The sequence below is a fragment of the Parasteatoda tepidariorum genome, chromosome 1, assembly GCF_982258835.1.
Source record: "Parasteatoda tepidariorum strain Cologne lab strain chromosome 1, Ptep-v5.0, whole genome shotgun sequence".
NCBI classification, from domain to species: Eukaryota; Metazoa; Arthropoda; class Arachnida; order Araneae; family Theridiidae; genus Parasteatoda; species Parasteatoda tepidariorum.
In genome coordinates, this window is record NC_141755.1 from 104,315,237 (window position 1) to 104,328,424 (window position 13,188).

Genomic DNA, 13,188 nt, shown 5'->3' on the forward strand with positions numbered 1-13,188 from the left:
TAAAAAGAAAAACCTTGGATTTAGTTCAACGCTTAAATGCAAAAGTATTACAGCACCACGATATTGGTATAACTTCGCACCAAGTTTTTTATTATATTGCAGTTAAATTGGCGCCAATTATTTGGTGAAACGATGAACCTTTTTTGTCACAGTGAAGTTGTTGCTCTTCTTTATCCAAGCCATCTAGGGACCATCTAGGTAAAATTGGTTTGCGTTGACATTTATGCTTAGAAAAAATTATAACAAAATGATTGCTTAGAAAAATGATTACTTAAAAAATGATTACGTGAAAAATAATTACGAGAAAGATTGCTTAAAATGTTTACTTGAAAAATGATTACTTAAAAAACGATTACTTACAAAATGATTACTTAGAAATTACAGAATGTTAAAATTTGAAAAATTTGCTAACTTTCAACATAAGGATAATTCGAAGATATGCCCTAAGCAATTTTGAATCTCTGCAAAGGGGATGGCATCCCCGCTTCGGTAGCCCGACTACCTGCGTGAGCGAAGTCGAGCACTTTATGGTAGAACAGCTTAAAGAGGACTAATACCGCCTACCCTTGCCCCCTTCGTGGAATGATCAATGTGGTCACCCACCCGCAGCTCATTATTTAGGAAAAATGCGTCGATATGGTTTCGTCTCAATCAACATCCAGTAGTAGATTGATCGCAAAGACACGGTTCCCAGTAGAATACCGAAGTCAAGCATCACTGACTGCGGTAAGTAGTGACCACTTTAATCAGCTTGCGTAGGGACCGAGGGTGCGCGGTATCGATCCTCGTTAAACTGCCCTACCGTGAAATGCTCAACTTCGCGCGCAGGTCGTCGGGCTACCGAAGCGGGGCATCCCTTCTGCACCATCCCTTCTGCAGAGAATCGAAATTGTGATAGCATGTCTTCGGATCATCCTCAGGGATGTTTTCCAGACCGTCGCCAATAGCCCAATGAGCATAACATTTTATACGAATAGAAAATGTCTGTATTATTTGACTGTATGCTTACTTCGTTAAAAACAAATTCAAAATATATTCTACATTTAAATTCAACGCTTCTGCTAAAAATCATATCGATTTATTAGTTTAAAAAAATTGTGGCTAAAGGCGTAGCGGTAGGGGAAAAAACTAACATGATGATTGTATCTTATGTTTTTAAACTATTTGTAATTGTAAAAAAAATGTATACGCCTGTGTGGTTTAATACTTTTGGTAATAAGTCTAAATACGAATCTCCACCAAGAAAATCTGACATGATTTTAAGTTACTAAAATCTTACTAAAATATATTAACTAATATTATCCACATTTTCAAGTATAAATTTTATTGGACAGTAATTCCTTGAAACAAAAACTTTTTATGCTTCCGAATTTCAGACATCTGAAAAAAAAAACACACATTATATTAACAAATTAAAAGCAAAGACATAAGAGCGTCTTCATAACAAAAACAAGTAATATTATTAAAAAAAAAAAAATTTAAATTAAAGTCAATTCCTGCTTACGTCAACAAAGAAAATTTTTATTTTTGTTATTTTTTATTAAATAATTAAAAAAAAAAATTCCCATATAAAACTAAAATTAATTAATTAAATTTAATTAATGAATTAATATTTAAAAAAATTGTATTAACATCAAGTTTAAAAAAATTTATTAACTTACTTGAATGGATAAATAAAAAGTATTTTACTAACTGTTGAAAATTTGAATAAATTAAATATACATAGGGGAGTGTGAACTAACAGTAGGAATTGGAAGAAGAAAAAAAAAGGAGCTTGGTATCAGAAAAGTATAAAATTATTGAATTTATCTGAAAGCTGATATAAAATAATTTAATATTTAAATGTGCGCAATAAACTACTTTTTTGTTTAACCCCTTCCTTCTCGCTCCCGTGAAAATGACGAGGTGAGATTTCGCCCTCTATTTCTCGCTCCCGTGATATTGACGGGCTGGAGTGTTCAGTAGAAACGCGCCAATAAGAATAAAACTAATTCATTTCTTTTGCCCGGAAAAAATTTTATTTCTCATTTTACACACCTGATGGCAGTACCAGGATATTTTTGAGCTAATTGTAGATAGTTCATTTTAAACTAGTTGCAGCACTAATCAAATACGTAATGCAAAAGCCAAAGAAAAAGGCACTTTTATGAGCGTTTTCTTGAAAATTAACCGATCGTTAAGGGGTTAAATACAGCTAGCTAAGTCAGAAATTATCACTGATGCTATTTTTAAAATATGTGAAAAACTGAATCGCTTATAGTAAAATTTAAAACAATGACTAACGATTAACCAATCCGAAAATTCCCTTTCGTTTTTCGCTCATCCCCATTTAATGAATTTATTTGATATAACTGTATATACTCTATTATATTTGATAAAATTGTATTAACATAAAGTGTCATCCACTATAAGATCAAAAAAATACATTTGAGCAGCTGTATGCCGAAACCGTTTAATTTGTTCTTCTTTATTTGATTTTTATAAATTAAAATCATCTTAACTTTTTTCTTTTACAAACTCAGGGAATAAACTCTTTGTTCTTCTGTTGTTGATCACAAATAAAATCTTTTACTTGCGCTTATAGATATACTTCATGCTTTCTGTGAGTCAACGAAAAAAAAAATCTTGTTTATTGATTGCAATTTCTCAAATGTCCGTGCAAAACGTTTTTTAAAAAAAGTTAAAATTGATTGAGATTTCAAACATTGAATTATTTTATTTCTCTTTTAAATATGTATTTTAAAAACTTATTAGCCTGATTTTTGATCAGACCTAGAAATTTTTAATCACTAAATTTTAATTCTCTTAATTATTCCAGATAATAGAAATTAAATAATTTACACAATATATTAAAACATATTTATTATTTTATAACCGTCGTTGAATTTGGGTTTACGACTACCAATGTTCAACTCCGTAGCCTTGTAATTTTGAACTAATCCAGAAGACAAGGAAACTCCTGGATCAGTACCCCCAGAGGTATTTGTTATGGGAACACGGTGGACTTTGTGACTCAACAGATTAAACGTGCATCAGTCACCACTTACGACACATGGAGTCTTCGGCCGACAGGGATCGAACCCACTCCCACTTAGACATTGGCCCAACGCCCTAGCAACCAGGCCCAAATTTAAGTCTGGAATAAATTTCATATGAAGCATAATAAATTGAATCAAAGTTTTAAAAATTAACACATACGCGTTAAAAAAGCAATAATTTCCTCTGCTCTGATTTTTTCTTTTTTGTGTGAAGAATTTCATATTGTTACCGTCCAACTATCCGCAAAACATTTTCGTGGTTTTCCTTTACATATAACACAAATTATGATTATTTTCATTCAATATCACTCCAATTTTTACAAAAATTTAGCAGTTGCTGTTTGAGTTAGATTTAAATTTACTAAATTATAGGGTTGATAAAATTTCTGTATGAATATTTGAAAACTGTATTCTATATCTTTCAAGCTTATATTCTAAGAACAGAGATACCTCATCACAGAAATAATCTTATGGAATAATTATTAGGCTATCCATATTAGATCAAATGAGCATTTTGCCATCAAAAAGAAAACACGTCATTCTTGCTTGAAAACAAAACTTTTATTAACTTTTCTTTACGTGCACGACGCCGCACTGCAAAAGACGTTCGGGTCAGTCTGCTCGATGGTTGCATTATTTTTTATAACGGCTTGGCGATGATTTTATTCGCTTCAATTTTTTTTTCTTTTAATGGCGGGGCCCTTGGGGTTTGTCCCATTGACCACAGAAATGCCAGAACTGCTACTCTCTTCTCGTAACCCAGTGGGCACCTGTGGCGAAGTCACGGCGGAGGAGCAGCGTCGCCCACGTCCCACAACCCCGTTTATAGGGCGTGTCACATTCACACGAAGAGGAAAGGACATAGAACACACAGAGAGAAAGAAACATCCATGCCCTGAGCAGGATTCGAACCCGTGGCCAATGGCTCCGCAGTCAGATATGCTAACCACCTGGTCGGCTCGCCTCAATCTAACAGATTTTTAAAAAAAAATAGGCAAAGTGGGTTTTAGAATGTTTTTTTTAGAAATTTTGCTACCAGGGTTTCTTTAATCTTTTGAGGACGATGGTCTAACTGAAACTGCTATTTGGCTACCACTTAAAATATTTTTAAATTTCTACATTGTTGTTGTTGTTCATTTACGTCGCACTAGAGCTGCACAATGGGCTATTGGCGACGGTCTGGGAAACATCCCTGAGGATGATCCGAAGACATGCCATCACAATTTTGATCCTCTGCGGAGGGGATGGCACCCCCGCTTCGGTAGCCCGACGACCTGCATGCGAAGTCGAGCACTTTACGGTAGAACAGTTTAACGAGGACAAATACCGCGCACCCTCGGTCCCTACGCAGGCTGATCCAAGTGGTCACCCACCCGCACACTGACCGCAGCCAGTGATGCTTGACTTCGGTGATCTGCTGCGAACCGTCCACTGCGGGACAAAATTTCTACATAAAATTTTTTTTGTTAAAAAATAAGCTCTTTAAATATCTGAATGTAAAAAAAAAACTCTCTAATTTATATAAAAAATTTAAACATGTAGTATTAAAAAAAAATAATAACTTACTGATAAAGAAGTAAAATGTCTGCAGCCCACAGGGTGGATACTTCATTTACATGGGTGCCTCTGAGTTACTGAACAAGACTGAACTTAATTTTTTCCCCAATTAATACTGTCTAGCGTTGTTTTACAATCTTTTAGAAATTTACACCTCCTTGATAATACTCTACACGTTAAATCAATCATTTGATTATTTTTTCTAAAAACATATTATGATTCATTTTCTTTATTTTACTGTTTTCTTTAGCAAACAAAACACACCACTTATCCCCTGCTGTATTATAGCTGACCTTGTATACTTTTTCCTTAAACCATTCATATCTCTATTTTTCACTTCACCATTTTATTTTTTGTTCTAGCACAATAATTTCGTTTTTTTTTTTTTTTTTAATAATCTTGATTATACTTTAGCCAGGATGTAAATAAGTAAAGGAGAAATGCAAACTCAAGCACTTTTAGATTCAGTAATAGTGAAAATTATGTTTACACAAGCAGCTTCATTGCCCGCACAGTTAACTTTGAAAATTGCCTATAAGTAGAAAAAGTATTTTAATCAAAACTAACTAGTTTATAACAAGATTTAAGTCGGCTATATATTAAAATTTTTGTCCTTCAATCTCAAAATTTTATTTTGTTGTTGTATATTTTAAAAAAATGCTTCAATAAAAACAAAAAGATATATAAGATCAGTGCATAGGTCAGTTAAATTAAATATTTTTTTTTTACTTCAACTTTAAAATTTGATTTTGCAGTTACATAGTTAAAAAAACATTTTAATCAGAGATTGTAGTCAACTTTGTCAAATTCTTTTTCCTTCAACCATAAAATTTAGATTTTATGTAGCAGATATGAAAGAAATTTTTTTTTAATGTAAACAAAAAAAGCAATAGCTAATAATACTAATAAAAAGAATAAACGATTTATAGCAGTCATTTAAAAAAATGAGACAAATATGTTTAAATTAGTTTTATTTTCAATTAAATAACAATAACACAATCATAAAATTTATCACATAAGGATACCAGGATAACAATTGGAGGACTCTTTAACTTATGAATTATATTGTATACTCGAAATACAATAGATGCATTCACAGGGTATCTGCCACATTTTAGATTTTCATAGCCATGACTAATTCCAAGAATTTTTTATGACTTACTTTGTTCTCCCACAAAAACACAATAATTTATAAAAGCATTATAATAACATTAATTGAAATGATAGGTATAACCAAAACTGTTATACTCTGCATCTTTATATTTATAGATTTTAAATTTAAAAAACAGAGTAAAGAGATGATGCAATAAAACAAGTGTAAAATTAAAAAAGTTAAAATCCCCCCCCCCCTTTTTTTGCAGAATTATATTCTAAAGATACTTTTCTTGTTCATTGGAAAGGAAAGAAATACTCCAGTTTTCTGTTCTCATTTCGGAATAAAAAAAATTTGCCAATGACTGGCTTGCTTCAGTTAGAATTTTAAATTGATAAAATAAAATAAATAAATAATAATAAAAATTTCGACATCATATAGGTTTAAAAGATAATTCCCTCTAGAAATGATGCTTCAAAAAAATGAAAGAAAAAACACCATAACTTTTAAAGAACTTTATAAAATATGACTGTGAGTGAGGATTTTGCTAGATATTCAGAACCCCATAAAATTGGGGGAGGAGGGGATTTCAATTTTAAAAATTTAATTTTCGGCAACCTAAATCCATGACTTTTTTTTAAAAAAAAAAAGTTAAATTATGACTTTCCATAATTTTTCATGACTTTCCAGGTGCGCAGATACCCTATATAATGCTTTTTTTTCGAAATTTGCATGGAAATTTAAAAAGAATATGAAATCACTCTTTTTTGTTTAATTACACTGTATTGCACTTAGTTTTTAAGTTCCACTTTTAAACTTGTTAAAAAAAATTCACTTGATTTTCACCAAGATTTAGCTAAAGAGATCAATAAACAAGGAAAAAAATTTGATTGTAAATCAACATATCATGAACATGATTGATAAGCATAGACAACATGAATGAAATTATTATTTGCAAATTAAAATATAACAGATAATCATTTAAAAAGAGGAATTAGTGATAATACGAAATATTTTATAACCATATATCAATTAAGGAAACAAAATCTTTGATTTTTTTTAAAAATACTAAAATTAATAATACTAATAAAATTTTTTTTAAAAAATGACAAATTGTCAAACAGAAACACATGCAAAGAAAATTCAAGGGAATATAAGAAATACAATAAATACATCATCAACAAATAAATTACATAAATTATTTCAAAATAGGAACAAAAACATTAACAGTAGAAATAAATATTAAACGTATTATAATGAAGAACTAAGAGTTAAAAAAATAAGTACATAATTAAAAGTTATTTAAAATAATATCGATACAAGTATTTACACATGATAAATTTTATAGCAACAATTGAAAACATTAAATATGAATTAAATATTGTATTCCAACTTGAGAAGTTTACTAATAATGAGGTACTGATATTTCGTTTTTCTTTGGTCCATGAATTTTTTACTTCAAAATATAATAATCACAATACTTGTTGCGGATATATTTTTTCCTCTGAAACTCCATAGCTTTGTTTTACATCTTTGATATGCTTATGACTATACTTGAAATAATTTTAGGTCATACATACAAGAGATTTTAATGCTGTAGATTTAAATCATTAAAAAATCGAATGTAAATCATTCACAGATTGTTTATTTTAGATTGAAATATGAAAGTTTTATAAAAACACAAATAAATTGAAAATACAAGATCTTTGATTTAACAAAAGAAAATCAGATAACATTATTTTCAGTGCAAATTTTTAAAAATCAAAATTAGACCTATCGAAATTAGACCTAATTTGATTTTAATTATTATAGAACTAATGAGCTATAAATCATTAATAAACAGACTGAAATGAATTTTTCTTATTTAATAAAAAAGAATTCATTTACTGACTATAATTTTGGCAGATGATGTGAATTAATACAAACATTAATAAAAAACAAGTTAATTAAAAGCCGAAAGGACATAATAATCTTAGATTAGAATCTTGCCAAAGTGGACAAAACTTATGATCTTTTAAGAAACGACCTTCATTTTCATTTTTACTATTACTCAGAAAGTGAGACATTCATAATAAACGTTCCTTAAAAATAATTTCTCTATCTAATTTTTAAAAATTTTTTCCTCTTTTTAATCTTTGTTTTCGATAGAGACATTTGGAAAAGACTGTTACATGATATAAGGAGTTCTTCTCATTAAAGGTTTAAAAATAGTAAAACAACAAAAAGCAACATTAAAAGGAGTTAATGTGAAACAAAGTTAGTTATTAATCTTAAAAAGAGGGGTTCTTAATTTTTTTAGAAAGTAGCATAAATTTAGAGGGCAAAAAAGTAATATCTATTTCAGGGGTGCACAACCTTTTTTGAAAGAGGGTTGAATATAAAAAATTGCGTTTTTAAAATTTAATTTAGCGTATAATTTTAATATTCCTTTGAGTAATATGGATTTATCAAAAAAAAATTTTTTTTTAATACAGGGTGGGTGCGTAGCCAGATTTTTCAACAAAAAATAAGCACCTTTTAAGTACTTTTTAAGCACTAAAAATATTTTTAATCACTTTCCAAAAAAAAAAAAAATCATAGTTAGGATCTGTGCAGGAATAAAAACTATTTTTTTCTATCATTCAAAGTTCTTAATTTATAAACATAAAACCAAAAAATTCAAAAACATTTTCAAAAACTTCAATATAATCATGATAAAATAACTAGTTTCTGATAAATATTGCAGAGAGAATTATGAAAATCATGCATTTTTTGTAATTTCGAACGACAATCGTCTTGGCAAAGGAACAAAAACTCTTTTTAAAAGATTAAATTAGCAAGCACCTTTAAAAAACATAAGAGCTTTTAAAAAACATAAATCAAAAATAAGCACTTTTTAGAAACGCTACACACTCTGGATTAAGCTCAACAAAATTGTGTGAAAATATAAAACTCAATAATATTGACTTCAGTTATGTACATCATTATTAAAGTTAAATAGGTTTAAAATTTTCTCAATAGAAAAATCAATTATTCTTTTCATTTTCTATACATAAATTATTTAAATCTTTAATTTGGATTAAAAAAAATATTTTCCTTTATCAAAATATGTTTAAAATAGAATATTAAAAAGAAAAATTTGACCACTTGAATTAGTACTTATGGATTTAAAGTTTTGATTCAAAATAAATTAAAATCAAAAGAATGTTAGGCCTGTGCAACCCTAATCTATTCATTTCATTGAGAACACAGGGAGAAGAAATTAGAAAAATATCACTTATTGGTAGACACATACAAATCTAACATATTTAATCCCATAGAGAAAATATTCAAAAATCTAAATAACCTTACATAAATAGTCTCTATATAATTATTTACACAACATGTTTAAAGAATTTCTTTATTGCTGCTGCTCTTCAGAGGTGCTCGCTTCTTCAGTGGTTTGGGACATGCGGAGGGCTATTGTTTTTAGTATGGACGTACTGCTGTACGTATCAATGCTGCTTTTTAATTCAGAAAGAGACTTCTCTATCTAAAATAGAAAAGCAGAACATGTTGGTAAAGAGCAGTACTTACAGAACATTTCAACTGAAGATAAGCGCCTTTTAAGTACATTGTTAAGCACTATCAGGGGTGATTGAGACACAAACTAAAATACCCTAAAAATTTTATGACCAAAAAAAAAAATTAAAAATTTATATACTATTCATATTTATTATAATTTTTTGAACTAAGACTAATAACTAAATTACCAACTAATAAATATTATCACAATTTTATAGTAGAAAAATATAGTTAAAGAAAAAAAAAATTTATAGTTATAAAAGAAAAAAAATAGTTAAGTTCTTACAAGAATTGCGATATTGGATTTTAAAATCGCGTGAATATGAATCATGATACCTTAAGAACGCGAAAATACAAATCGCAATATTGGATTTTTGAATTCCATAATACGAATCGCGATGTATGATTTTTAGATTCAGTGAATAGGAATAGCAACATTGGATTTTAAACTGGTGTGCATATGAATTGCGATACTAAATTTTTAAATCACATGAATGCGACTCAGAAAAAATAACTTTTAAATCACGTAATAAATTTAAATTACGGAATAATCGAATAATTACCAGATGAATGAGTTTTATGACTTCCGTCAGTGCTTCTCGCCACCTCTCCGTTTCTGCTCTGTGCAGGGAATCCTGTTTCTGAAGTAAATTAATGTAATCTTCTTTGGTTAATGATTGGCTGTAAATACATTTTTGATTTAATAAGATTTAATTTTTGATTTAACAAAATATGATTTAAGAAAACTTGAAGAAATATTTATACATTTTTTAAAAAATGTATTGCAAAAGCACTTGATTTTACATCTTTGGTCTCCATGCATCATAGATGTACGATACTGAATCTTTTTAAAAAAAATTTTTTTTTATATAACCGTTGTTGAAAAGCCGACCCAATTTTTGGGTTTACAACTACTTATGTTCAACTCTGTAGCCTTGTAATTTTGAACCCAAAGCAGAAGACAAGGAATCTCCTGGAGTACCTGGTATGGTTTGTTACGGGAACATGGAGGACTTTGCGACTCAACAGATTTAATGTGCATCAGTCACCATGGTCGGCGGGGATCTTACCCACATGACTTAAAGGCAAGTTCTTAGGTTGTTGAATAAGGAAATACAGTTGAGAACCATTTATTCGGTATCCAGATAACCGGGAAAAATTTTTGCTTGGTTTTCCCGCCATTTTAAACTAGAACGATTATGAAAAAAAACGGAAATTGGACTCATCCTTGAAGCTGAGTAGAGGAAAATGTGAGGAAGAAGAGAATTTTTTCCCCCCGTTTACCCAGCGAAACATCATTTCTTCCGTGACCATGAACATCTTCAGATCGAGAGGAGGCAGGGAAGGGATGAATGTTTTATTTTCTCCTTTAGGCCGCCAATCAAACTCAAAGGAGTGGCATGCTGATTTCGTTTTCGCTTTGATTTACGAGGGGGTGGGGAAAATGCATGCACATGCTTATCAGTGAACAGAAGATGAAAGAGAAAAATATATTTATCTATTTGACATTGGTTAACAAAAAAGCAAAATATTTTTCTTTTGAATAAATTCTGATTCTTCAGATGCGCAGAATCGTTTGCAAGTTTTTCTTGATGTGGAATCACATCTGCTTTCGTTAAAAATCGTGTTTTCATAAAAAAAAATAATAAAAGGAGAATTGTTTATTAATTTAAACATACAATTATTTTATGAAGCAGATTGGAGTTTTGTTTTTCTGATTCCACTATGTTTGATTTCTTTTTCACGATAAATTTAGCATTCAATAAATTATTTCTTTTTATTCATAAATTTTATCATTAGGTTTTTTTCTTCTTTTTTTAATTCCGTTAATCTTATTGATCTTGCCTTGTTCCGGGTTTTAATATTTATGTTAGTGCCTTTTTTAACTATCGTTTCGGTTTTCGTTGCTTTTATTTCAATTAATAAGTTTTACTTTCATATTATTGTTTTCCCCCCTGTATAATTAGGTATGAAATATATTGCGCTATTTAATCTTTGGTTTTGTTTATATTAGTTAATTTAGGAATTGTAATTATTTTCAAAAAATAAATATGAGAATTTTGTATTTTTTAAACTTGTTTTTCTTGTCTAAACTTGCAATTTTTTTTATTCCTTCAAATGTTGTTTTTTTACCATTTGTTTTTTTTTTTTTTTTAAATTTAGGAGTGCTTTTCTTTTTTCTCTTACTTTAAAATGTGTTACACTTTTTCCTTGTAATTCGGGTTCGATAAAACATCGATTAACGACACTTTTTGGTTGATCCAGAAAACCGGGAAATTCAGACATCCGGGATAGCGATGGTCCCGAGCATTCCAGATAATTGGTTCTCTACTGTAATAAGAAAAAAGCTAGAAATACAGATGGTTTAGGTCTTACAAGGATATATGTAGTTTGCACCTTCTGGGGGGGGGGGGAACTTAATTATTGCTATACAGACAAATAAAGAATTGTTTTCCATTTAGTACTTTTTTATGGTAGAACAGATAAGATCAAAGTAAAGTTAATAGGAATAAAAGTTTGGGCATTTTATTAGTATAGTACTGAGTACACAATGAGAATTAACTTTTGAAAACTCAATGATGTTGTTTGACAATATGAAAGTCATATATTTACCTATCTGAATATTCCATGAATGGGACTTGTTTTGAACTTTGATCTTCTAAAGACCATAATTTATAGAAAAGCAACATATTTAGAAACAAAAGAATAACCAGCCTATAAAGTAACAAAATAGTTAAAAATACAGCCAAAATTCAAAAATGCACACTTTCTTTAATTCAACATTTATTGTAACTAGTTCACAACTATAAATAAATAGTTATAATTTGTAGTATACAAAAAGGGAAATAATACAGTGTAGTAATACAGTGATATAATTCAAAAATGCACACTTTTTTTAATTCAACATTTATTCTAACTAGCTTACAACAATAAATAAATAGTTATAATTTGCAGTATACAAAAAGGGAAAGTAATTCAATAAAAGGACCTATATGTAATTAAAAAAAATAATGAAAAACAAATCTATGATTTCAACAGCGTCCGTAGCAAAATTCTTCAACAAAAAAATATGTACCTTTTAAACACTAATAACTCTAAAAATATTTTTAACCACTCTAAAAAAAATCGTAAATCGGATAGGCACACTAATAAATAAAAAAATTTCCAAAGAAAAAAGTTGAAAGAGCTGCATATACACAATGACAAAATGCAAAATACTTTTTAAAGACTTTACATGATCATGATAAAATAACGAGTTTCTAACAAAGAACTCTTTTCTTGATTATATTAACTAAACTCAGCGGCGCGACAGCCCTAGAGGGCCAAGGCCTACTATGCCCATCTCAGCTTTCTTGACCTTGGGTTCTGGGGTGCAGGAACAGATGTTCCGGTCAGGTGGTCAGCCGAACGCGGAACCCCCAGTGTTTAGTTTCCAAGCATGCTTGGTACTCATTTATCGACCCACTGAAGGGATGAAAGGCTGAGTCAACCTTGCCCGGCCCGAGGATCGAACCAGATACTTGTGGCATGACAGCGCGAAGCGCTACCGCTCAGCCACCGGGCGTCTCTTGATTATATTAGCCACTATAAAAACAATCTATACACAATTTTATACACATTCAAGATTGAGTTGCTCATTCTATTTTTTAAATTAATAATTACTTTTTTTAATTATGTAAAAAAATAAAATTAATTATAATTTTGAATTAAACTATTATTTAAAAAGGTTATCGAGTGCACTTTTTAGATTTAAATAAAAGTTATTTATGAAAGCATATTCTACAAAACATTATTGATAATATCAAAGTTATACAAGATATGAAAGAATTTGCGACAAAAACATGAAAATAAAAATAAAAGAAAAAACATAACAGTATACCATCTCATTACACTCATTGCTGGTCCAAGGGACTAAGACAAATCTTAGTGGACAAGGACGACAGTTAATTCTGATTT

At 29.7% G+C, this 13,188-nt stretch overlaps 1 protein-coding gene across 2 annotated transcripts in view; it reads right to left on the reverse strand.

The window, feature by feature from the left end:
• Nucleotides 1–5,549: 5,549 nt before the first annotated feature.
• Nucleotides 5,550–13,188, reverse strand: part of GramD1B (GRAM domain containing 1B) — a 158,038-nt gene continuing 150,399 nt past the window's right edge. For both annotated transcript variants that reach the window (XM_087150077.1, XM_087150075.1), the window contains exons 15-17: nucleotides 11,845–11,946; nucleotides 9,795–9,912; nucleotides 5,550–9,199 (exon numbers count right to left, since the gene is read on the reverse strand). In XM_087150077.1, the coding sequence (XP_087006203.1) occupies nucleotides 9,068–9,199; nucleotides 9,795–9,912; nucleotides 11,845–11,946 (352 nt within the window). In that variant the 3' untranslated portion in view covers nucleotides 5,550–9,067. The remainder of the gene's footprint in view (nucleotides 9,200–9,794; nucleotides 9,913–11,844; nucleotides 11,947–13,188) is intronic.